Source organism: Papio anubis, chromosome 5 (genome assembly GCF_008728515.1).
Source record: "Papio anubis isolate 15944 chromosome 5, Panubis1.0, whole genome shotgun sequence".
NCBI lineage: Eukaryota > Metazoa > Chordata > Mammalia > Primates > Cercopithecidae > Papio > Papio anubis.
This window is the reverse complement of record NC_044980.1, coordinates 116,037,665-116,065,110: the sequence shown is the minus strand read 5'-3', so window position 1 is coordinate 116,065,110 and position 27,446 is coordinate 116,037,665. Positions and strand designations below refer to the sequence as shown.

The 27,446-nt window shown below is 39.8% G+C and overlaps 1 protein-coding gene across 1 annotated transcript in view; it reads right to left on the bottom strand.

The window, feature by feature from the left end:
• Positions 1-15,369: 15,369 nt before the first annotated feature.
• PRDM6 (PR/SET domain 6) overlaps positions 15,370-27,446 on the bottom strand; it is a 104,499-nt gene continuing 92,422 nt past the window's right edge. The window contains exon 8 of the mRNA XM_003900042.4: positions 15,370-22,494. Coding sequence (XP_003900091.2) covers positions 22,380-22,494 — 115 coding nt within the window. The 3' untranslated portion in view covers positions 15,370-22,379. The remainder of the gene's footprint in view (positions 22,495-27,446) is intronic.

The following is a 27,446-nucleotide window of genomic DNA, read 5'->3' as shown; positions in this document are numbered from 1 at the left end:
AGTCATGTTCAATGTTAAGCCTCCTTGTTCTACTGAGTCATCCCATAAGAGACAGAAGGCTTGACACTTGTTTTGAGGGGAGAGCTTCATACAAGGGACACTAGCTCTCATTAAAGAAATATTCTTTGTCTTTAGTGAGGGACGTTTGGAATCCCCTTGAAACCAAGTCACTTAAAAGATCTACCTACTAGTCCTGTGCAAGTATCCATACCAACTACCATGCACCTGGGAAAAAAAGGCACAGGTAGTAACTTCAGCAGCAGGTCATCCTGACGAGGAAAATGTGCAGGCAGGAAAGGAGGGGTATCTTCTTATCACAAAGGCTGCTTTGATGGAATCAAGCATGCTTGCCTGGCTGATGAACCCCAGGCCTCCCAGGGCCAAACTCAGCACAAACCAGTGCTGATTCCCATTCTCTGAGCTTTCCTGCACTCTGAGGAGTGGCTGTCTGAGACAGCCTCATGAAACTGAAGCTAGTAATGTCCCAACAGAGATTCCATGAAGGCGCTGCCAGCTATGACATTGCTTAAGGCCCTTGGCTCTGCAAGGGCCACAAAAGACTGGACTCTAATATAGCAAAGCCCCAAAGGAAAAATTTTTAAAAGCCCATAACACTCCCCAGGACCCAGGCTTCTGACCTTGTCAGAGATGGAGCTGATCAAGCTGTTTCCACCCAACAGGCCAAATCCAGAAAAAGTCGTTGGCTGGACGTGGTGTTGAGTTTTTCTGTTGGCTTCTCAGGTTGACCCACTGACCAAATATGATACCCACCACTGCTTAGGATTTTGCAAGTTTATAATCCATATAGAAGAAACATTGTTATATAAACCTTGCCAAGACTATAGGCCTTTTAAATTCCCAACTAAGAAGCCGAAGAAATTTATGGCAGTGTTGCTAGACGGGGAGGCCAAGTCAACTCACAATGTTGATCTTAGGTCTGTTTACATTTCTCTTGCCTTCTGGCACTTTAAGCAATAGTGGAAAGAAATCATTTACTCATAGGAGCATTAAGCATTTAGAAACACAGGGGTAACAGGGAAGAGCATTAGGGACATAATGGATGTGACACATGTGGTTCGGGCCTGTGGTGGGCAGGATTTCACTCTAAAACTAGACATTTGCATCACGGTGGCACAAAAACCTAAAAGTACCTTCATGCAATAAATAGAGGGAATTATATGGCGGCTCAGTTTTCCTCCCAGTGAAGTCTTGGTCATTACCCAGCACTTGGTCATAGCCCCACTCCCCCATAAAAGGACACACTGCTTAGAAACGGAACTAGTCATCATAAAGGAGGATCCAGCTGGCCTCAAAGTCTACAAACGTAGCTTCTTCATGCAGGTTTCCTCTGCTCCTTTGTAATTAGTTCTGGGTCTCTCTTCTGCTTTTTCTGCCTGTAATGATTGTAGGATTAGCAACAGGGATCACACAGTCTTGGGTCCTCTTAGGACTGTTGTCGGAGGAGAAGGAGTTGAACCCTAAAGAGAAAAATAAGCATTTAGCACATGATTAGGCCTTCATCTGCCAATTGCATGTTTTTGTGGGAGAATCTGAGATTCAATCAATGATGAATACTTTCGGTAAAAGGTCGTGATTCTGCAGACCTTGTGGAGGAGTGTGAGGCAAAATGCTGCGGGAATCTCCAGTCTTGCTGAGAGCTGGAAGTGAATTGAGGGAGCTATTTTTACATGCCAGATTACCTTGATTTAATACAAGATGAAATGCAATCTGATATGTGAACTGGTAATGGACTAACAAATGACTCAAGTAAAAAGTCATTTTAATGTAAAGTCCTGGACATGATGTATAACCTTCCTGAGAGGCCTGCTAATTGTGCACCCCTAGGTTTGTGGCTACAGGAATTTTCTGGATGTGACGCCTAATGCTTATCTATCCTCCTCCCACCGTCTCCACTTTAGTGCTCACTTGTGTGTAATCTGAGTATTTTATACAAGGAAAACTTGCTGGAGTTGAAACTGGAGAAAAATATGCCTTAATAGAATTTATAATTTAACAACCCAATAGGTCAGCGTAGAATTTATTGGAATAACATCTCCTAAGAACCTTCGATATCCCAATAATCTGTGACTTGGATCTGCCGTCTCTTCTGCCTAAAGTCTATAGAGTTATTCATAGACATAGGGAATGATGAAATGAAAGAAAGAGAAAGAAAGAAAGAAAGAAAGAAAGAAAGAAAGAAAGAAAGAAAGAAAGAAAGAAAGAAAGAGAGAGAAGCGAAAGAAAAGAAAGAAAGAAAGAGAGAGAGAGAAAGTGAAGGCAAACGAGTGAGGGTGTTGGTTTTTAATATCCCCGTAGCAGGAATTACTTTCTTCTGTTTTCATTCCTTCTAGTCTCCACTCTACTCCCATTAAATTCTGGGATTTGTGTATCTTTAGATGCAGACACTCGAATGCTTTCTCTACTCAGGAAGTTATTCTCCTCACGCCTTGTGAGGTCTTGGAATAAAAATTAGTTGAGAAAAAAAAAATTGCTGCTCCTCTGTGCAGAAAAAAAAAATCATATTGCATCATGTAGCTCAAAAAATGTTTGGGTGTTTTGAGGGGGTAGGGATGGGCGGGGGTGGGGAGGAAGGAGGAAGGGGAGGAGAATCTCATTTCCCACATGTGTAATTTTTTCTCCTTGGGGGAATACATGAGCCAACAGTCACCGTCTGCAAATGCAGTTTGTAGGGGAACAAAACAGACATGAATAGATAGCATTTGACTGTGTACAACCTTCTAAATCAGAAGGTTTTAGGTGTTGTGCCCTTAAGTATTTTAAGTCTCCCTTTGTTGTTTAATTTCTGCATGTTATTCCTGCCTGTCACTCTCACTATCCTCGCCCCCATCCCCAATGCTGAGGCCTTCCTCAATAACAAACAAAAATATTTTATGAAAAGTAGGTTTTACACTCAGAAAGTTGATTGCCCACTCCCTAGCAAGGAGGGGAAAAGTGGTTTGGAAAGGGTCTGTTTATTGATCTATAAATCATGATCACCATGTCTGACCCAGCTGCTGGGGTGCCCGGGGTCAAGGAACCCTTTCAGGGCTCAGAAGCTCTAAAGCTTCTCTCTTTGTAGGGCTCTTAATCAACCCTCCCAAGGCAGAAAGAACATCAAATAGTCAAAACCTCAGAGAAGGAATGGGGATTTAAATGCCTCAACTTCTGCTTGGGAGAAAGAAGTTCTCAGATTCTGCCCCGCTGTAAGTGATTTTTCTGATTATGTGGAGGCAGTTGAGGGCCTGAGAGAAGAAAGACGAGGTCTTTCCAAATAATACAAAGGATTTAAAACCAAGAGCAAAGACAGTAAATATCACTCCTCTGACCCAGTTCCCTCCTCTTTAAGATAGAAGTAATACTAATTGCCTTCCAGAGGCTCCGAGGGACTCAGGAAAGCAGCCCGGCGTGCTGTGATGCCGTCTCACTAGTCTGTCTGCCTCTATCAGAAACTGGCTCTTTGTGCCTTAGTTTTTCTCATCTGTAAAGCAGAAATAATTATAGTCCCCACCTTATAGGGCGGTTACGAGAATTCAATGGGAAAAAACATGCAAGGTGCTTGAAACAAGCTGGTAAGTGCTCAAAGTAAGCTATTGTAACATAAGCCCCTGGGACAATATGTAGGCCCTCAATGAAAGCTAATTTCCCCACTCCTGATTATGAGTTATCTGTGAATATGCAAAATTAAGCAGCATAAAATAATGACAAGATCATAACTTTTTATGTCAATTAGACCTGGGTTCAGTCCTGACTTCTCCACTTACAAGCTGTGTAACCTTGGACTATAAGCCTTGGCTTTTAAAAAAAACCTCTAAACTAGATCACAACGCCTATCTCACAGGGTAGCTAGGAAGAGAAATCAGAGACTCTACATAAAAAAAAAAAAAAAATGTTTCATGCGATGGTGATGACTGACTTAGAAGCTGTCAGAAACCAAAGACGCATGCTCAGTGTTTGTTGGTCTGATAAAATAAGCATTTTCCAAATTCTCACTCTGGGCAGGCACTTCAGTGCTAGGCACTGAAGATACAAAGATGAATAGCACACAATCCTGTCCTCAAGAAACTTAAAATCTAAGGAGGGAGACATATAAGGAAACATATGATTTTAATTCTATGTGGCTCTTAATATTGTCAAAGCATCTTCAGAGAACCAGAGAAGACTCAATACACACTTTTCCCTTGCCTGAAACTCCTTCCTTCAACTCCTCACCAAACTAACTCCTGTTGATCCTTGAGCTTTCCGAATGGACTTCATTTGGTCAAGAAAGTTTCCTTAAACCCCAAGCTGTTATATACCTCAAAGACACCCGTGTTTCCCACTTTCTCACACTCATCACATACATAATAGCTTGTTCATTACGCTCCCTCCTACATCAGCCCACTAGCATTTTCAGAGCTGTGTTACTCATTTGCTCAGACAACACAGTATAATTCTTTTATACAGAAAGAACTGGGTTGGGCGCAGTGGCTCACACCTGTAATCCCAGCACTTTGGGGGGCCAAGGTGGGCAGATCACCTGAAGTCAGGAGTTCGAGACCAGCCTGGCCAACATGACAAGACTGCATCTCTACTAAAAATACAAAAATTAACCAGGTGTGGTGGTGGGCACCTGTAATCCCAGCTACTTGGGAGGCTGAGGCAGGAGAATCACTTGAACCTGGGAGGTGGACACACATTTGCACTGATGGATGAATGGAGAAACAAAATATAGTGCATACATAGAGTGGAATATTATAAGCCAAAGAGAAAGGAAATTCTCACACATGCTACAACATGGATGAAATCTGAAGACTGAAGACATTACATTAAGTGAAATAAGCCAGTCACAAATGGAAAAATATTGGATGATTGCATTTAATGAGGCACTGAAAACAGTAAAATCATAGAGACAGAAAGTAGGATGGTGGCTGCCAAGGGTTAGCAGGAGGGGGAATGGTGAATTACTGTTTAATGGGTACATTAGCTCTAAAGATGAATGGTGGTGATGGTTGAACAACAATGTGAATGTATTTAATACCACTGAACTGTGCACTTAAAAATGGTTAAAGTGGTAAGTTTTATGTTATGCATATTTTCTGCAATTAAAAAAAAAACAAAGTTAAATAAGAGATTACTTTGAACTGAAAGTATTTTGGTAACCAAAGGAGTCTAAGAATCCCAGCCCAGGTTTGAAGTCTGAGGTTATTTTCCATATGGGCTAAGTCCGGTTTCTTTGAAAAGCTGAAGGGCAATGGCAGTTCAAGCAGACAGAAGAGAGAAGGCAGGATGCAGCCTGGTGGTGTTTGGAGTGAGGCTGGAGTTCAGAAAACCAAAAGACAGTGGTCTGCATGAGCTTTACTTCCTGCTTCTTTAGACACTCAGCTTTTTCATGGAAATAGACTCCATCTGGTCTGAGTCATTAGCACTTTTTGAAATGTTGCTTTGAAGAGCTTGTTGATGTCAAGAAAACCTTAGCCTCTTATTGACTCCTTTGTTTTTAATCAAAGGGGCTTTGTGATTGGCCAGAAGACCACAAAGCAGTAAGACTCAAATTCACATCCAAAGCACAGGCCTGTGGAGTTTGAGTACTTTCAAAACTTGACCCAGAGGAAAAGGGCTGCAAGGAAATGCTGCAGAATGACAGTTACAGAACTCTGGCTACCTGAACAGTGAGCTTGGGTGAATTCTAACTCCTTAAGGCTTCTCCCATCAAAAGCAGGAGAGCAGGCTGGGATCCAGGTCTTGCCTCGTGGCTGGCACGTTCATGAAGATGCAGCCTGCCAAAGAGCAGCGTTGCCTTAGCAGGCTGGTGCTCAGGGCACACACGAAAACAAGGCATTCCAGGAAAGCCATCTTACATGGAAAAGGAAGCTGGAAAGTAGGAAGAAGACCAGAATGCAGAAGGATGCTCTTAACTGTATATGTTGTTTCAAAAGATGAGCCAAATCTATTCATGGTTCTTCTAACTCGACTTTGTGAGACTCAAAGAATTTCCACAATGAATCCAGCTATTTGCTTCATCTGGGGGTACTAGTGGTCCTCTTTTATTATTTGGTCCAACACATGTTCATCAAAGTTGCCCCCAGTCAGTGGCAATGGGAGACATCAAATATATTTGTCCCATGGACAATGTCAACTTTTAGAAAGCAAACTATTTCCAAACCTGAAAACAGATCTCATCCAGCTGTGGATTTTGGCCTATTTCCACATGGATTCATCGAAGAATAATTTATATTAGAGCACTTGCTTTGGCCTGTTCTATGTAGGCGGTGCCCTTATATTTGGGACTCAATGGATCAGATCTGTTACTCCTCCTAAAAAAGGGGCGCCCAGTCAAGAGGTACTTGAAGACTCAGAGCCAGGGAAACTGAAGAATGGGCAGTGCGTGCAGGAGAACTAAAACAGAATATGGTATGAAGTGGTATTTTTTTTTCCAGAGTCATATACAAGATTTACTTGGAGAAGTAACAGGCCCAAGAAATAGCGATTCATTTCCCAAGTCTAAGGAAAGGCTGAGTTGATCTGAGGCAGTCCCTAAGGGAGCTATTTAAATGCCTTGTGGTTGCAGGACTAGTGAGACCTCCAAGCATCAAGGAGATGAACTTTTTACTACCAATGGCTTTCAATAAATTTCACTGGATTCTCCTCACTCTTTCGAAGTTTTAGCTGATTTCTGAGTTTTCCTTCTCCTGGCCCTGGGATATTTCTATTATAAAAGACTCAGAATAAACCTCTGTGAATGGCTCACATGGTAAAACATTAGACCTTTAAGACAAAGTTAAAGAAACTAGAATTGAATGGCCTAGATATACATATCCCAGAGGAATGTTTCTACAGATCTGTAGTAGTTAGTGGAATTCTATTAAGTGTTCTGTGGCAATTTAAAAACATGGCCCCAGAATTCTTTGACATTTCTCCCACTGAGAAGTGGGGTCAATGGTCCCTCCCTTGAATCTGGGCAGGCTTCAACCAATAGCATACGGCAGAAGTGATGTTTTGTGACTTCCAAGGCTGGTTTTCCTGGGATCCTCACCCTGGGGAAGCCAGCCACTATGTGACATGTCGAACTCCCCTAAGACTGCCATGCTAACAAGGCCATGTCTAGGCACTTTGGTCAGTAGTCCCAGCTAATCTCCCAGCTGATATCCAGCACCAACTACAAGCCACACTAGAATATCTTGGACATCCAGCCCAGTCAAAGTTTCAGATGATCCAGCACCATTCAAATGCTGGTTGCCACTGCTTGAAAATTCCAAACAAGAACTGCCCAGCAGAGCCCTTCTCAAATTCCTTATCCACAAGATTGCAAGCAAAATATAAAGATTGTTTTAAGCTGCTAAAATTTAGGGTAATTGGTTATGCAGCAATAGTAACCTGAATGTGGTCTGCTAGTAGTAGAGGAAAAGATAAGAGGACTTTGTTTATATATATGTCACAAATTTGCAATGTGAGGTTAGTTATAGGTTTTTTAAAAATCTCACTCTGTCCAGGTGTAGTGGCTCAGGCCTATGATCCCAGCACTCTGGGAGGCCAAGGTGGGCAGATCACCTGAGGTCAGGAGTTCGAGACCAGACTGGCCAACATGGCGAAATCATTTCTCTACCAAAAATACAAAAAGTAGTCAGAAGTGGTGGCGGGGGCCCGTAATTCCAGCTACTAGGGAAGCTGGAGCAGCAAAATCACTTGAACTTGGGAGGCAGAGGTTGCAGTGAGCTGAGATTACACCACTGCACTATAGCCTGGGCAACAGACCGAGACTCCATCTCAAAAAAAAAAAAAAATTCATTTTGTCCTCAATAACCATTATGTTCCTAAAAGTTATACAAACACTATTAGGATTCCATGTTGTCATTTTGTCACAGCTAACTTTCAGTCAACAGGGTATAGCTCTTCATTATATTTACATATTATTTACAATTGTGACATTTTCATTTTTGTTATCCATACATGTTTCATTTGTTAAATGGCAAGTATTTACAAAGCACTTATTATATGCCACATACATATACGCCAGATATACTTGTTTCAAGTGAACACGTTTAATTTTCAAAATGATCTCATAAGGTAGGCATTATTATTATCTCCATTTTATAGATGAGAAAACTGTGTCAGGGAGGGATCAATTGCTGAATTTGGAATTTGACCCCAGGCAATCTGGCTTAAATCTATAAACTTTAACTCTCTGCTGCCTCTCAATTTTTTGTTATTTTATTCCCAATTGAAACACACACACACACACGCACACACACACATACCAAGGTAGTATACTGAAATGCAAAAAAAGTAATAAAATAGTAGTAAAAACATACGACTTAGGGTAATGTAAATGCAAATGGTCACCAAAACTCAAGTATAAATATTTTACCTCTCTCTCTGTATATGTAGATAGATAGATAGATAGATAGATAGATAGATAGATAGATAGATAGATAGATAGACTGGGACAAGTAAATCCAATAGATTTTATAAGATTATCCATGCATTCATCCCTTGTCTCTAGTGCAGTTTCTGTTATGAAATTTTGTCATATAGAGTCATGAAGTAACTCAAGCTTTCCCCTTATTTTTAAACACAGCATAACAACCTTCCTGATAAACCAACAGAGTTTTTCTGAAACAAGTGCAAAATAACACTTTCCAGTAAAAAATTAAAGTGTCCCTCTCTACAGCAAAACAAGTCACACCATTGCCAATAAGCCTGTACAGCCAGCTATATACTTACTGATGGATATTGTGTTTGGCAAGAAGGCAGAACAAGCTATTGGAGAAGCTCCCTTTTCAAATGGTATCATGGGTTTCACATAATAACAATGACATGAAGTGTAGAGGAGCAATTACTATCACGTGTAGTGATGGAAAACACAGACTCTGGAGTGGACTCCAGCAAATCCACATCCCAACTCTACCACTTGCTAGCAAGATGAACTTGGGAAAGATACTTAACATCTCTGTGCCTCAGTTTCCCCATGTGTAAAATAGGAATAATAATAGTACCTACCTAGAGCTGCTAAGAGGACTAAGTAAATCAATACTGTAAAGCACTTAGGACAGTGCCTGGCACAAGGTACCGGCTTTATAAATGTTTTTCAAGTAAGTAAACAAAACATGTGCAAAGATATTTCACCTTGCAGCTGGACAAAACCACTGCCATACAGTGTACAAATTCAACATATGTGTAATACATATCGGGGAGAAATGTGATGATCTTTTGTTCTAATCAATAGTGACAGCAGGCCAGGTGCAATGGCTCATGCCTGTAATCCCAGCACTTTGGGAGGTCAAGGCAGGTGGATCACTTGAGGTCAAGGAGTTTGAGATCAGCCTGGCCAAAGTGGTGAAACCTGGTCTCCACTAAAATGCAAAAATTAGCCAGGCGTGATGGCACGCACCTGTAATCCCAGCTACTTGGAGGCTGAAGCAGAAGAATTGCTTGAGCCTGGGAGGCAGAGGTTGCAGTGAGCCAAGATTGCTCCACTGCACTCCAGCCTGGATGAGAGTGAGATTCCATCTCAAAAACAAACAAACAGACAAACAAAAACAGTGAGAGAAAATACTACAGAAGAGATTTTGTTAATAATTATTTTATGAGCTGTGATATAAATGGAAAGATGAGTTAGAGTATTGAAGGGGCGCTAGCTATGCGTGCGGCAAGAATAAGGGTAAGATAATTGTCCTTAAGTGTCAATCCATATCTAGCTTCATTCGCAAAGAACAATAGGTGGCCAAAAATATGCCTCCAAAACTTAATTAAATGTTGAAGAAAATAATGAAAACTGTAAACATAATCAACTCACAGCCACTGACTGTCTTTTGCATGAGCCATATAAAAAGGCAATGGCGAATACAAGCATGCTGGTTCTCCATGCCAAGCTCTGTTGGGTATGGTATTGATGATCTATTGCCATAGTTATTCCAGGCAACAAAGGATCACAAAAACTTGGTGGCAAGCACAATTTACATACCACTTATACAGCCGGAATCATTTGGGGATTAGTTTGGTGGCACTGTTGAATTTGGCTGGGCTCATATAGATTTAGGGGTTGGCTGGCAATCAGCTGGGGCTACTGGGGCAATTTGGTTCAGTTCCAAGTGTCTCTCCTCCTCCAGCTGACCACCCTAGGCATGTTCTCATGGCAATAAAAGGGGTGCAAGAGAGCAAGCAGAAACATGCCAAACCTCAAGGTCTAGGCTCAAAACCAGCACATTGTCACTGCCACCACATTCTATTGGCCAAACAAGTCAAAATTGGCCCATATTTGAGGTGTGGGAAAATAGACTCCACCTCTTTAGTGGCCCAAACAACAAGCTCGCATGACAAAGAGAATGACTACAAAGACGGACAAAATAGAAGGCCATGTCCATGATTCAAAAAGTTGCACCCTCATCCCAAGATTTAATATCCTAGTGATGTTTTTTTTTAAGTGTACCTAATATTAGTGGGCTGTATTTATACGGACTGCTCAAATGAGCTCTGTGGTTGTCAAACAGTTGAGAACACTCTGATTCTACAATCAATGCTAAGATATTATAATTTTTAATTTGAAACCGTAATTCCTTAATAAGACGAAACTGGAACACAAATGTCTAACTGCCAAGTTTTTCTGGCATTTGATCATTTTTATCATTTGTTGGAGGGAAAAAGACGCAATGCTGTATTATTGGACATATGTTAAAACCATAAACAAATGCTACAACAAAACAGGAAGGAGTACCTTCTGTAGCCATATACAACTAGAGTAGATTAGGAAATCATTTGCTTTTAACTCTCAAATTGAAATGAGAGTTCTTCAGGTTAGAGTCCAACAGAGTGCTGACAGTAATTTTCAGCACAAAATTTCTCCTTAATTCTTGGGTTCCTGTTTAACCTGAATGTCAACAACTCTCACAGAGCGATTAATAGCTGCTGCCATTGCCAATAACTTACAACTGGGGATTAAGGGTTTTGAATTAAAGGAAATAAAGAAAAAGAAAAGAAACTGACAAGATGAAGAAACAGACCTACAGCTCAAGCTATCTATCATTAAGCCAGATGACCACATGCATTTTCAGGAAGACAATTTGGGGAAAGTTTACAGACACTATCATTCCTATAGTTTATATGAAAAAAATTATGACTAATTTTTAAATGTTTTATTTTTTTATTTTAAAATGTATAACTCTTTTAAATATATGTCTAAAATCGGTGTGCTACATATATGCTGTCTGCCATTATATGCTCTGCAAACAATAAAATTTAAAAAATCAAGTAACTGTCAGTGTTATGGACTGAATGTTCTGTGCCCCCAAAATTTGTATGTTGAAGCCCCAGTTTACAGGTGCGGTGAGAAAGCGGTCATCTGCAACTTAGAAAGCATGCTTTCACCAGGAACCAACTCTGACAGCACCTTGATCTTGGACTTCCCAGCCTCCAGAACTGTAAGACATAAATGTCCACTGTGTAAGCCACACAGTCTAGTACATTTTGTTATAGCAGCCTGAACTAATTAAAAAAGTAATCAATGGCCAGCTACCATGGCTCACGCCTGTAATCCCAGCACTTTGAGAGGCTGAGGTAGGCAGATCACTTGAAGTCAGGAGTTTGAGACAAGCCTGGCCAACATGGTGAAACTCCATCTCTACTAAAAATACAAAACTTAGCCAGACATTGTGCACCGTGCCTGTAATCCCAAGTACTTCGGAGGCTGAGGCAGGAAAATCACTTGAGCCTGGGAGATGGAGGTTACAGTGAGCCAAGATCTGCCACTGCACTCCTGCCTGCGCAACAGAGCGAGACTCTATTGAAAAAAAAAAATTATCGAGTGAATGAAAATGAGCTTGCAAAAAGAGCTTTGCCCTGAGGTCAGTGGTACACAGATTCTATAAAATCCAAGTACTTGCAGTCATATTTAAGAACAGTTGTCATTAGAGAATGTCATCATTCTGTGTTGCAAAAGCAACATGGCAAGTCTTATTGACCAATGAGAGTAGGAGGAAATGAAATTATCTTGATGAAGAGAATTTCCTAAAAGTGAATTTGATCAAAATTTAACTATTACCCATTTCTTGTTTGCAAGATGTTGGGTTATGAACTATAATGGTGTATTAGTTTTCTAGGGCTGTCATAACAAATAACTGAAACAGAAATTTATTATCTCACAGTTCTGGAGGTTTCAGGGATCTGAAATCAAGGTGTCAGCAAGGCAATCCTCCCTCCAAAGGCTCTAGGGAATAATCTTTTCTTCCCTTTCCCTTTCTGGTGGTTCCAGACATTCCTTGGCTTGTGGATGAATAACTCCAATCTCTGCCTCCAACTGTGGACTTCCCCTCAGTATACCTTCTTTTCTTCTGTGTCTTCTAAAGACCCATTGTCATCGGATTTAGGACCCACTTGGATAATCCAAGATGAGTTCAAAATCCTTAACTTAATTACATCTGCAAAAACCCTTTTTCAAAATAAGGTCAAATTCACAGTTCTGAGTGGACATAGCTTATCTTGTGGACATAGAGCACCATTCAACCCACTGCAAATGGCAAAGAAGATGGTAAAAACTCAGAAGAGAATATAAATAATGGAAGCTTGAAATTCTCTTATTATGGATGTTAAAAATAAAATAGATTATTATTAATATTTCTTGTGTGTGTGTGCGCGCGCGTGCATGCTACGTGAGAGTAGGGGAAACTGAAAGAAAAAAGAAAGACCCTATAAGATTACTCCTTATTATATGAGAAGTTTGGAATTAAATGTTCTGTTTTACCTGATATTTGTCAAATAACTAATTTTGGTTATGACTGGGATTCCAAATAATTAGTATCTCCTTACAATTGGGTACATGTCATGCATAATTTCTATATATGCAGGTTTGTTTTTAACTTGAGGATAGGAAAAGGGAATAATCTCGGATGATAACAAGCGGGGAAAATCTCTGCCTGACCATGAGCTACCCTTGTAAATGATAACAAAGCGATCTCGCTAATAGGTTGATTAGGCTGGTTTTCTTTCTGGGTGTCTATGGGCCTCACACTAAATCATAAACAGGGAGAGAAGCTTCTGCTTCCTAGTCCCTTGCCTCCCTAGCTTTGAGAGTGAGCCAATCAACAATCTGTTCTTCCTTGTTATTTAGAGTCATCAAGAAATACATCTGTTTTTACTATCTACTAGGGGTCTTTTATTTTCATCTCTGCTCAGTCTTTTGAAGCTATAATTGACTATTGAAAAGCACCATTCCAAATGCAAGATCATATATTTAGGGGTCTTGGAGTGCAGCCTCCCCTCCTTGAAATTCAATATAAAGTTTGGCATGTTTCTGAAACTTTTCTGTGGAGCAGTTTATTTTAAAATCACATTGCTGAAGAAGTCCATTACCTCAAAAAGGTAAGAATATCCACAGGTTGGGTCAATGCCATGAACCATGTTTGCTGTTGACCTTTGGAAAATTATTTAGTTTCCATGTGCAATAGTATTATTCACACAGGAATAACAACAACTCTCTATATAAAATAACAGAAAAACCTTTGATTCACATGTGAGACAAATGTCCCACAGAAGGGCATACTGGATAGCTATCAACATAGTTGGCAGATCTTCCAAATGAGCCCATGTGAACAGTACCTTATGGTCGCTGTTTAGTAGGGGATTCAAACACTCGTCTCTGTTCATTTCAGCTCACATCTCAGAAAGCAACTCCTTGGATTTACCAGACCTCCTCCCTCCAGGAAGAACTGACTACTTGCTCTATTCTGTCCCCAGTGGTTCCTGTATAGCTACCTACAACCTCTATATTTTACTTGATTACATGTCTTTCTCTCTCATCCAGATTTTTAACCCACCAAGTCCTATTCATTTTTGTATATAAGCACCTTAGCACATAGATTTTTAAAACTCTTTGTCAAGAGGATGTATGAATGGATGAATGAATGGCAAACATTAGTTGTCTATAGACAAAATGTCTCATTAAAGGTACTCAGAATCGTCCAACCCATGAGGCTGAAAACCACCAACCACCCCTGTGGTTGGCACTACCTTCCACACTGAGCCTACAGCCTAAGCAAAGAAATAAGCTAGACAGAGAAAAGAGTCCATGTATATTCCCAGAGTACCCTTTCCTTAAAAAATATCCAGAATGAGGCTCCGGTGCCCCGTGGATGGAGAGTGCTACTATTTCAAAAGTATACCTTCACTCCTGATGCAGTGCTGTTTCTCAAGAAACATAGGCATGTCATTCTTGGGCAATGGAATAACCTTGTGCTACAGCAGAAGCAAGATGAAATTCAACTTTTTGTTCCAGATGGGGCTGGGTGCTAAGCTACTCTGGGACAGTCAACAGTTTTGTAAGATAGCTGCCTGGTATGCACTATCATTTGCACGTTTATTATACTGGAATAGTCTTGGTACTTATGGAAACGGACAAGTAACCCAAAATGGAGTGTAAACCCCCGAATCTAAAAACTCCACCTTTTCAGTTGCTTAGACCAAAAGTCTTAGAGTGATCCTTGATTTCTCTCTTTATCTAATATCCAACATCCCACCCATCAGCAAATACTGTTCAATCTTCAAATTATGTCCAGAATTTAACTACTTCCTGCCACCTTCACCATTACCACCCTAGAGTAAGGTACCACCATCTCTCAGCTGCGTTGAAATCTCCTCTTAACCATCTCCTGTCTTCAGTCTGTGTTCTCCCACAATCTATTTTCAACAGAGCAGCAAAAACTATCACTTTAGGTCAGATAACATCCTGCCTCTGCTCAAAATGAGATTTTCCCACCTTACTCGGAGGAAATGCCAAGTTCTCACAATGGTCTTCAAGGCTGTATATGGTCCAGCGCACTTTGTCTCTTTGACCTTACCTCCTGCAATCTCCACCTCTTTCAATCCACTCCAGCATCAGTGTCCTTCTTGCTATTCCTAGAAGCTCACATATTTTTTCTAAGTGGAATTTTATTTTCCAACAGAACAAGAGACAAACAGCTGACTTTGGCTTTCTTTCTGAGAGCCCCCTAATCATATACATTCAGAAGAGTCGCAGCCCCAGGCCACTCTCAGGGCAAGTGCTTTCTGCTCTGCTCCAAAGTTTATGGGGTTAGAGGTCAAATATCAAGTCCAGCCTGCCATAGATTTGTGGCTGGGTCTCTGTGCATAGTTTCCTTGAGAAGCTGTGCACCCATCTTCGTTGGGCGAATGAGCATGTGAGCACATGAATGAGGAAAAGAGTAATCTCAAATGCATCAGAATAAACCTCAGGGCTGAATTTTAACAATCTTCCTGCTTGCTAGGTGTATTTTCTAGCTTATACTTCCCCATCAGGAGTTTGTTGACTGCCTACTACCTAAGCTGCACACTAGAATCAAACAGATGGTGCCTGAAAAATGACTGTGGGACTGGAAAAGACAGAACCCGAGGGAAGATCGTGTCATCATAAAAATGTTTTATTAATCAAATATATTTACATTTCTTGGTCAATGATCTCTAAATGTGTGCCTGTTTTTTTCATTTATACAACTTAATCCTGGCAGATTTATCACAAGAATACAGCAGCATGCATGATCTCATTGGTCCTTTGCAGTTTTTTTTTTCATTAAATAATGTGAGTTTAATAAAGTTAGAAAACTTTATTAAGTTTTACCCATTCTTACTGCAGGATAATCATTCTTGTCATATCAGTGGCCCTTACAGCGAACTACACCCTCCTCATCACCCACAGTGAGCTTCTTCTCATTCTCTTAACTGATTTGTTTAAACTTTCCAAACTCTAAAAGGCAGATGTGAAATTGGGCATTCACTCTAACCATTTTATTTGGTGGAAAGTTGGAGACAGACATATTTCTGTTCCAGCAGGGAACATTTACAGTCCTAAACTTAAAACAACTACATTAAAGAAATTTATACAATGTCCTAAAAGCATCTAAATATCACACTTCTATTAGCATCCTACAGAACTGGATGCCTTTCCCTTGATATATAAAAATAATTAACTTGGGACATTAAGTTGACAAAATAATTTTGCTGATCTAAGCCAAAGTTTTCCTTAATACGTTAGTCATCACCTTGGCCTCTGCATTTGAACTGGGGGAAGGCTTTTTCATGAAATACTTAGAACTGCTAAGGAGAATAATTGTGCCTCTGGCTTTTGGTATGACATTTTCTCCAGGTTGGGAGAAACTAGAGAAGTGTACTAGGTTATTCAGAGAAAGTGAGTCTACAAGGGTTGATTCTGTTAGCATTAGACAATGCCCACATGTGGATCAGCAGGGACTGTGGGCTGGCAGACTTTTGCTCTAAGATGGCTGCTTTCCCCAACATGTGGCAATCACCTGATACAGCACAATTGTTCTTAAACACGAAAGAGTTGTGCTGTAGAAACAGATCTCCAACTTGTCAAAGTTTATATCCAGACTGTTTTCAGTTGGGATTGATGTGCCAAAGTGGGAGAAAGGCACCAAGAAGGATGTTTTTCAAGGCAGGAAACAGGAAATATCAACCAGGAGCCCACCATGTTTGACGAGGGAAATATATTTATCATTTCAACAAACAAATGTGCCCATTAGAATCAGAATCTGCAGGAAAGTAGTATACATTGTGGTTTCAATATATCATAGTAAACAGTTGCCTTGTAGTAAAGCCAGTTCATGATGAGATTTTGTTGACTTACTTTTTGAACAAACCTCACAGTTTCATCTAGATTGTGCCCCAGAACTTGAACTGGTTCCTTGAGTACCGCATGCATGTAACTACATTATTTGTGCCTTTGACAAACCAAACCTATAATGACGCCAGTCTTTCTTCTTCACTGCTTTAAACCAACAGGCTAACCACATAAGCCCATATTCTTAATGCACACAACTGCATAACGACTCCACTGATGCCTGAAAAGTAACTCACTTAGCATTCAGTCAGAACAAAGAAAGAAAACCAGATTTCACTTAGCCCCGTTGAGGATGTGTTTTTACCTGTTGATAGTGTTCAAGCCTTATTCTCTTCTGGCCACTCTCCAACACAACCTGCCCTTCCTGCCTGTCGCCATTTGTCCTAATGTATATCACACTTGAGAGGGTTATTTTTTTTTTATTTCAATGTGGAATTTTAGTTTCCTGCTTAGAAAAACAAAAACAATGTCTGCCAGCAATAGAATATTTGAAATTCTGTCCAGCAACGAGATTTGGGCATGACAAAATCAGCAACAGCATTTTAGCATTGTTTCCACATACATATTTTATAAATAAATTATACTTGTGTTTCTTAACTTTTGAAAGCTCTTGTTCTCAAAAAAAAGCTTTACATAGAGAAGTATTTTCCTCTTTTAACAATTGCCTGTTTATGGCTTTGAAGGAGAAAAAAACTAAAGAAGCTACAAAGCTAAAACTGTTAAGCATATATGAGAAGAGGATAATGATAGTATCTTTGTTATAGAGTTACTAAGGATTAAAAGAGATAATCCACATTAAGCATTAGAACAAGGCATGACAGTAATTGCACAATATGAGTTATAATCATTATCATCATTCCCATCAACATCTGTGGGAACAAGCTCAGAATGTCCTTATTTTTCCATTAAAATTTCCTCCATAGACTCTTTCTAAGTGCAGTGGTAGCATATTCAGTCTATAGGAAAGACAACTCAAATGTTTCATGATTATGCCCTGTTTTCTGACATATTTTTTGTTATTGTTTTACATATTGATCGGATGAAACATCTGGCATTTATTATTTAAAGGAAGAAACTAAATAAATACTTTAAATGTCAAACACAGCCAGGGACTACAGGTTAAACATCTGTGGCAAGGCTTCCACAGATAAAGCAATATTCTTTTCAGTTTGGCTCCGTCCGGCCAGTTGTACCTGACAGCTGATCTTTGGGTTTACAGAATGTAATCTAGGAGAGGGCTGAAATAGGTGCCTTCCTAGGACCCTGCGTTGTTGTTTTGTGGTAGTTCAGATAAATGCTAGTGAGGGGAGAACCTTAAACTTTGGGTTGATAATCACCCAGGTATCTAGTCACCACATAAAATTTTCCAAAGCTCTTTACCTTAAAAGGATCGTGACAAGCAAATGACATTTCTGTAACTTACAGTTATCATTTAAAGAAGCATATATCTCCGTATCTTTTAAAATCTGATGTCAGGATCTGGTAAAGGCTCTGGGAAATAAAAATTAAATTCATGTCAAGGAAGAAAAAGATAAACAGTTCAGGAAATGTGATTATTTACTTTATTTCTTATTCCTGGCCTGGTTTCTGTATGCATGCATAGTCTTAATATGAGAACAATGAATTTGCTCCTAAACACAGGCTGCTGGGTACACTCAGAGTGGCCCATTAACCCTGCTGTTCTGGAAATGCCCTCTTTGTGAGATGTGTCATGTTTCCCATTTTAAACAACTCAATAGATACTTGCATTTTATATTTTAAATTAGTGCAAAACAAATAATGTTACTTCTGCACACTGGGGAAAGGGATTACACTGCCAATGCTTATCACTAATGAGGCACCTCCGACCCATTCAGGGTCGCAGATCTCCTTCCCTGAGCAACTCCAGTCCTGTACCCCACTTGTTGCCTTATCATTGAAAGGGGTTCATAAAAACCCAAGACCCAGGCCCTAATCCTGGTCTCTTGATACTTCTGCTAACAACCAATAGCCCAGTGAGTTACAGAAAGACAACCAAGTTGTGCATCTTAACTTGCTTTGCAATGTGCTATTTTCTTGTCCCCAGATGAATTTACCTCTCTCAGATTTTCCCAGTTGGAACAAAATCTTTAACCTCACTGAGACAGTGGTCTAAAGGACTAAAATACCCATGTTACCAGCAGCCACTTAGAAGGAGAATATTATTTTATCATGAATAGTCACTTAAATAATGCTGCTTATGAACACATAAAATGGGGTGTTTATATAAAATGAGTTCAATAAATACTTGTTGAATAAATGAATGAAACAATGAACATTTGATTTAAAAACTGATGAATTGCTAAATGTTTGTATAAATCTTTGAATACCTGGACCAGAATGAAGTTTTTACAAGGTACAATTCAATTATGAGCCCTATGAGGACACAATGATATCATGATCTTTTTCTGTTATACATAGTTTCCCAAGAAGGCTACATTTAAATGAACACAATAAAAAAGTGTACCAACTGAATCAAATTATATAAATTATACAAGATTAAGTTTTACAGCTTTAATTAGACATACAGTAACTTTTTAGAAGTATATCTCCTCCAAAAAAGTCATTTCTAAAGATAAAAACAAAACAAAAATGAAAAGCTTATTTATGAAAAATTTATGCACATACGCTGGGGAAAATACAACTTTGCCTTGGGATATTGAGATTTTTCTAGAAATGCAAAGATCTGTAGCTCCACCTCTCATTCTATTTACCTGGCATTATCTTTTGTCTTAGACTCTTTGCTAAATAAATGAGCATACGCTAGGATGAAAAGTCTTATTCTGAAAAAATTATTATTATTATTCGGTCCGCATTGACAGAAAAGAGTAAAGAAGGATTGCTTCAAGAGCCAAACCCTGATTTGGCTCTGAGAGACTACCTTTCTCATCTTAAATATCCTTTCCCCAGTGATTCAGAGTGTTTACTCTCTTTAGAGCACTACTAATTAGGAAGTTACTAATAAGAAAAAGTGGCAAATCTTTATGACTGCAATTTCTACCACCCATTTGCTGTATCCCAGGGGATTGTGTGTCCACTTTAAATAGAAAAGGCTAAAGCAATTGTTAGGAAGTTTCAGAGAGAAACCTCCTCCCCAGCATACACTTTGACTAAAATCATCTTGGACCCAAATGATCTCAGTACCTGCTTCAGGGTTCCAAGTCAATGTCCAGGTGTAAGCCTGTCTTTGCGGACAGACAGCTTAGGCTGGTCTGCTAGAAGCTGGCAATGGGACAGCAATGTAAAAATTGTGAATGTGCCCACATGCCTGGAAAATTAGAGTATCCAATTTTCTATTTGTTAAGCAGAAAATATTTCTGACCAAATTTGGTGGAATATGTATGCCAACAATTTCTCTTAATAATAGAGGATAAAAATAGATTTAAATGGAGCAGAACACTAGAAGAGTGTTTTGGAATAGAGGTAACTGCCACATTCAGTGGAAGTTTGGGATCAGCCAGCAAAGCCATCAGGGTGGCAGAGAGATCATTGTTATGGAAAACCTTCCCATGCCAGATACCAAGGGAAGAGGGAAGCCTTTTCATTCTCCCACGTTCTGAAGCTCCTGAGAACTGAGTGGATACATGGTGTTCCACTGTGAAATGTGGCAAATGGCTGAGCTGATTTTTCACACGGAAAAAAAAAAAAATATTAGAAACATACAGGTGATTTCCTACTGTTTTTAAAGAGTTTGAGTAAATCTTTCAACTTTAACAAATGAAACAGCTTACACATCTGTGAAGCTGATCTGTCCTTTTCTTGCAGGTTTCAGGTTAATATGGCTACATTTCATTCACCCTTCCCAATGACACACATTGTCTGCAAACGTCTCCATCACTTAGGGTAGGGATTTGTAAAATCAGAACACATTCCTAACTACCAGAGAGAATAGTTTCAATCAGCTACTGTTATACAGCAGTATAGATTCCTTACTACTTTCATGACCAGAAGACAATAAGAACTGGAGGAAAATTATCGGTGAACGGCTTGAGAATGGGCGACAGAGGTCAGAATTAGCCATATTTCTCTTTGCGACCCAGGGCTCTAGAGATTATTATTATGTGTCTATATGTATATATACAAACATAAATAATAAATACAAACACTTACTAACTAGACCCTGTTGAATTCCATTTAAAATGTGGTAGCTGGAGTACTAAGGAATAGAGAAGCAAAATTAAAAGGGAAGGGAGATTTTCTGAGAGCCAGATACATAATAATAGATTAAACTAAACCATGCAGTATCCTTGCCTTTTAGTAGTGAGTTCAGTTATGTGTCTCATTTTTATTGAGGGAAGACAATGGGAAAGCTCAAAGACAAGGAGTTCTTTAAAAGACTATGTCCTGATATCAGGTAATGATGAAATTTACAAACAGAAATTGTTATTAAACACGCTAGATGAAATTGAACAATTTTTATCTAAACTGGCCATCGAGGTAGACAGTCTCTGAGATGCTGCTGGCAGCTATCAGTTCTTCCCAACACTAGATCATTTCAATAAATGTGACCCAATTTCATTGAACACCACTGTTGAACCACCAATAGGTTAGCTGAAATTCACTCAAAGAATAGTGAAGTGTAGAGAATTCCTTCTCTTTCAATTAATCAATCTTGAGAAAAGAAAAAGTAATTCTATTGATAAAATTAGCTGCTCCTGGGCTATCTGTTCTAACCACAACCTTCTCCATGTTTCCTCCTCTCAAAGTCTCCTTGTCTGGGCTATTTTCACTTGCATTTGCAGACATGCTCCTCCTACACTCAGGAGAGAGGAAAGGGGGCTCCTGGGGTTCATCTGTATGTGGAAGAAGGATAAAACTGCTAAAAGGGCCTTGATGATGGAGTTTGGCACTATTTTTTTTTACATGTTCAACATTCTCAAGAAACAACTAAAAAAAATTACATGAAGCCTAACACCTTGTCTCCAGCCTTAGCCCAAAGAACTTTATTTTCATTTTCTTTTTTTTAAGCTAAAATGTTATTGAAAACAAATGTTTCTCAACGAGCTGCTTCAGAACAATATAACGTATTATGAAGCTCCGTACACTTTACACGTTCTTGCAATCTTGAAGGACAAAATAAGTCCTCAACTTTTTCCTTTGAATTTTGAAACTGAAACCATTTTCTTCCTTTTCGAGACTCCTGCATCAAGACCAGGCGGTTTGGAAGAAACCGTGTAAAAAGTGCATGAGAAGTGAGCATGGAAGACACGGAAATAGGATGCGTCTGGGGCTGAAGGTAGCATTGACTCAGCGAAGGCTCTCGCTTTGCTTCCGTGGTCCCTGCTGGGGCAGCCAGCGTCAGGCCAGGCCAACCGACACAGCAGAATGAAGGGCTGTACAGTGGGTCCTCATGAAACATGCTACTAAGAAAAGGTGCAATGAGAACCAAGTCCCTGTGCATTCTTAGTCACAATGGTGGGCAGAAGAACCCATACAATTCCTCCCTTTGGTATTAAATAACAGTTTTTAAAAAGCTTTTTAGAAACAAAGCAAAATACATGGTGGGACTGGAAATGTTAACCATCCCAGGTTAGTTGTCCACTGAAATAAGTCTCATCCCTAGTCATAAATAAATAATCTCTTTCCTGGTCTGACTTCCATGCCAGGATCAATATTTCTTAACATCTTACTTATTTTATTACTGCTTTTGGTTTTCTGGGACTGATTGAAAGTTGCTCAGAGGAAATCTTTGGTTTTGCTTAAGTGTCCATGACATTTAATCATGACTTTCCTTGCAGTTTAATTCCAACCAGTCAATCAGTTAATCCACTTCGATTGATTCTGGGCTCTCGGTTATTGGCTTGCACTCATTGGGCATCCGTTGGTGTCGGCTCAGCTGGGTGGCCTGCGTGAAGCTCCTCTCACACCTCTCGCACCTGGTGGAGGCAAGAGAGAAAATTGAGACCAGGGAGCGGGGCCTGCAGGGTGATGGGCTTCCTCTCATCCTGCCTAATCAGAACAGACACTCCAAAGTGGCTTCAGATTTTACCGGCTCAAGAGGTTTAATTGGTGGCTCCTTCCAAGGCCTGGATGCCTGTGATGGGACAAAGCCCATCTGATGCAGAACAGAGGGATCTGTCAATAGGCAGGGGGAAGGTGATTTCTCCAGAGAGCCCTGTCCTGCTGCAGCTCTGATCACTGTCAGTTCAAATAGATAAAGAACAAAAAGAGATTTTTAGGAGTGAGCCATCAAAGAAGCAGCTTGTCTGCAGTTTTCTGCTCTGTAACCCCAAAGAGAAATTGATGACAAATAGAATTTCACCTACTGCTAATTTACAATAGGGAATTCTACTCGCTTCAGAACAGCAGCCAAAGAGTGCACATCTTGGAATTTGGAAACTAGAGGAAGCAATGCGTTAGATTGCAGTGACTATGAGGGGCAGTAGGCATGGTCGCTGCTTTTTTGCAAGAGGTGGTTACAGTGTCATGGCCCAACCAAACTTAGGGTTAAAATAATTTATAAAACTAGAATTTGCAATGGCCCAGTGGAAAGGATGTACATATGGGCTAGAATTAAGGGCAGTGTGTCTGATGAGGAGAAAACATCACACTTCAAGATTTATCTCTTCTTTTTAACTTAAAGGAGAAACAAACAAACAAAAAAAGACTGTAATCTAGAGACCTTGAGTTCCTCCCTATCTCCCATGTCCATATCTTCCAAACAACCTTCACTTATTAGCTTGGTGGCTACTCAATCTACAAAAAGCAGAACACACACTCAAAATTTAGTGGGAGCCTGTTGTTTTTCTGTGTGTGTTGTCCCTGGCTGATTGTGATTGTGTGTGTAAATACACACACCCACAGATGAACTGTGGCAGCTGGCTGGGCACCGATAGTGACTTCTCCATCACCACCTTACTTACCTGGGCTGCCTAGAGCACTGGCCCAGCATCTAATACAGCTCAGAGGCCACCTCAGCCACCCCAATGCCCTTTCCTCAAACCTCTGAAGAAAAAGATATTCAAGAAGAGCTACAGACAATTGTCCCACTTTTAAATAAGGCAACCCCCAGTTTGTGAGCCCCTGCACTATGTAAGCTGCAGCGAAAGCCACCATGACATAGTCTCCATGCCTTATCACAGACAAGAAAGCCACAAGCCCTGTTATCTGCTAGGCATTCCTCTCTTTCTCCTCTTTAGTAAATTATATTAAGAGCCCTGTCATGGAAATAAGTACCTATAAAATAGGACACATCCATCCACTCTGAGAATTCTTGCATGTTTTTGAACATGGGGAGGCAGGAGCTTGACTTCGCAATTGGATTTTTCGGGGCTCCTGCACCAGCGGAGTGTGTCAGGGGGAAGAAGTTGTGTTTCTTTGATTGTCTTTCGGGGAATATTTTTAGCAGCCTTTTCCACTGTTAAAAACTGCACTGTGATCTTGACAAATGTATAATGTCAGCTTTAATGTATCAGACCTATCAGCTCAATGAAAATAACTCAGAAGTATTGATCACCTAATGATTTTTGGTGTATTCATTAACGTCCGTGGGCAGCTCATCCCCTCTCCAGAGCTCCTGGAGCGCTGATGACACGTTAGCGAACTGCTGATTGTTTATTAGAAAACTGATTAGTTACTGGATTAGTGTGTCAAAATATACTACCTTTCACTGCTTGACAAACTTTCAAATTATTATATTCCTTTTTTTTTATCTTGAAGCTCTAGAATCAATTTCAAAGACAGTAGAATAGCTTGAACAATTATGAGGAATGAAAATGTACCTGGGTCATGGTTTTGCATTTCTAATCCTGTGTATTAGAATATGAGGAACACATGAGTTGGCAGTTTAGTGCTTCATATAAAGCAGAAGTGTATGTCTATATTTTATTTTAGACATACTATATGTCTATATATGATGTAATATTTTAACATCCAGATTGGATGGAGACATTAAGAGAAAAACACATTTTTCTCAAGTGTTTGCCTAAATGCACTGTAGATATTTACACACGGAACAATTAGTTGTAATAGTCAGAAACTTTGCCCAATATATAGGGTACATAAAAAAAGTATTCCAGAAAAGTCATTTCTAGAGCCATCTGCACACCAAGTGTGAGTAAAAATACAAGCAGATGTGTAGAAATTACCTTAATTTAGATCCTTTTCTCGGGGATTTCTCCTTCTTGAGGAAAGAAGGCTACTAGAAATAATATCTATGTTGTTTGGGAATGACAAGAATACAATTTATATATTTGAGGAAGTCAGAGCTAGCTATAAAAATACTTTTTTAAAATAAGAGAAGGACTTCAGTTTTATGTTCATTATCTTACATTTTAGAGAAATCTCTTCCACAAAATATTTTCATAGTTTAATGAAACTCATCTCAACAGAACTGACTCAACAGAAGTCAGAGCTAGACTTCACCCGGTTGGCATCTAAACTAACCCTGAATTACGATCCCTGATGACTGACTGGCAGGGGCATCTCTAAGCCTGGACTTCGTGCAGAGTAACAGAATGAGAAGGAAGAAAAGATGCAGGTAATGCGTCAGGAGGGAGAAGCGCCCTTGCACTCAGGGCCTTCGTTGTGCCTTGCCTTAGCATAGGTGCTGATGCCACAGCCTTGACGGAAGTAACTCAGGAACAATGAAGTGGAAAGTCTACCAAGTACTTCAGCAAAAAGAAATTCCTCATTGTGAGGAGTTTCTTTCTATTATAACATTGTGAGCATCTTAATTAGACTTAATTACCTTTAAAGTTTGAAATCATTCTTTACTTGCTATGATGGTTGACTGGATTACATGTACAAGGAGCTTAACAAAGCGATGTAAAGTTCTGTTACCACAGAAAATCTGCAACAAGCTTTCTGTGCCTCTATGATATGCCACAAAATACTTTTTGAATTGAACCAAATTGCACAGGGCTTTGCATGTATGGCATGTTCAATGCATATTTACTGATTTGCTTCTTGGATTTGCTTTAATTTTGCCTAGATCTTGTTCAAATATTAGATGTCCTTTGGAATTTCCTTTGATTTTTTTCATACTGAGCCAAACTCCATTTTCTTGACGCAAGAACATAGCGATGAATGATTCTCCCTGCTTCTAACAATAATGAAGAACCCCTCCTAAGGAAAATTCTGGCCTGTTCTCAGTTTCTCAGGTTCAGAAAGCCAAGCTTCAGGCAGCTCACACAGCTCCTCTCAGGCAGAGCAGAGCAGCCCACTGAAATATCAAGACACTCTGTTGAGTAAGAAGGAGGACGGAGTCCTTGCTGCAAAGAATAATTTTTAGACTGCCAACTAACTTCCTTATTTCCTTCCTTCCTGCCTACCTGCAGTAAAGTGCTTGGCCATTGCTGTTAAATGATATATTGGTTTTGCTCCTTGTTTTCCACGACTTCCAGTATCACAGAGCAGATTGAAAGCCAAGACCTTCAATGTGATCTTCTGATTTTTATTTTTCGTACATGCTCCTTTATCTTAGAAATCCTAAGTCTACAGCCTGGGGTAGCTGCTGGCAGGCCCATCACCTACCTAGAACCTGGGAGATGGAATCTTTCAGTGGAATTTCAGTCAATCAGATATGAGGCAAAGCCTGGAATGAAACTCTGACATCTTCATGCCAAATCTTCTGCAGCCTTTTTTGGATGGCAGTAATCTTGATATGCCTTCAAAAACCACTTCTCAGCAGAAGATTTTAGAAGTTGGAAAGGGCTTTCTCTGACATGGCAGGCTCAATCTCAGCTCAACCCTGAGAATTCTGTAAAGGCCTCCTGAGCCCTGGGTGGGTGGGACAATTTGGGGACTGAGCCGTCTGGGGCATCTATTTGGAAGCTCCCCAAGACATACAATTGAGGGCTGTGTGCCTTTACAAGATTCTTCTCCTTCTTCGTAACATTGTTTAAGCCAATACCCATTAGTTGAAGTAGTAAAATTAACTGTTGTAGAGAAACCCATTTTATTGACTAATTTGCAAAAAAAAAGATTTTTAAAAATGTTTGTTTTATAAGCTTGTAAAAGGATATCTTCATAATATTTACAAATGTCCATGGGATGAATATCCATGAGCTATGGTTGGAAGATTCCCAAAATTCCCTTGGGATAGATCAATTCTGAAAGACCTGGTTGTATACACTAAAGGATTTAACTTTCCATTTCCTAGAAGATGTTTAAATCTTGCACTTTCAAAATAAGCATACACTCAGCTCTCCCCTGGGAATATCTATTTGATAAATTAAAAAAAAAACTACAGCATGTGGCTGTCTAGATAAGAGTAGGAACAGAAAGAACTAAAACATATACACAGAATTTAAGCCAACAGCCTTGGTTGTTTCCTTTTTTTTCCAGATGAAAGTAGGTATGATTACAAAAAATACTTTTGGAAAAGGAAAATTACAATCATCAAAACCCTTCAAATATTAATCTGATGAATTAAAATTAAGTTAAAAGAGTAATTCTATTGGAAACATGACAAAAACAGATGTTAAGGGAAAAAAACTGAGTGGAGTCAACAAGGTTACACATAAGCAACACCTTAACATTAATAGAAATCTATTTCCCATTTTGACCCTGAAACCTCTTCAATTAATTACTAAAATCTATTTACACAGCAACAAGATAAGAATCAATCTGATTCCTGGCGCTGTATTTGTCTGGCTGCCCTTTCTAATATAAGGGGCCAGAAGGATCCTGAACCCTCCTGTATCTCTGCTTTCGAAAAGCTCTCTTGCTCAAAGGCATAGGCAACATGCCACTCATTGTCAACACCCTCCTCCAGGGCAGTGGTGAAGCCACAATCTAGGAACCCTATGGGGCTCAGGCCTGAGAGCAATGACAAAGCCCACTAGGTAGTATACAAGCACTGGTGAGAGGGAACTCCTAGGACTGT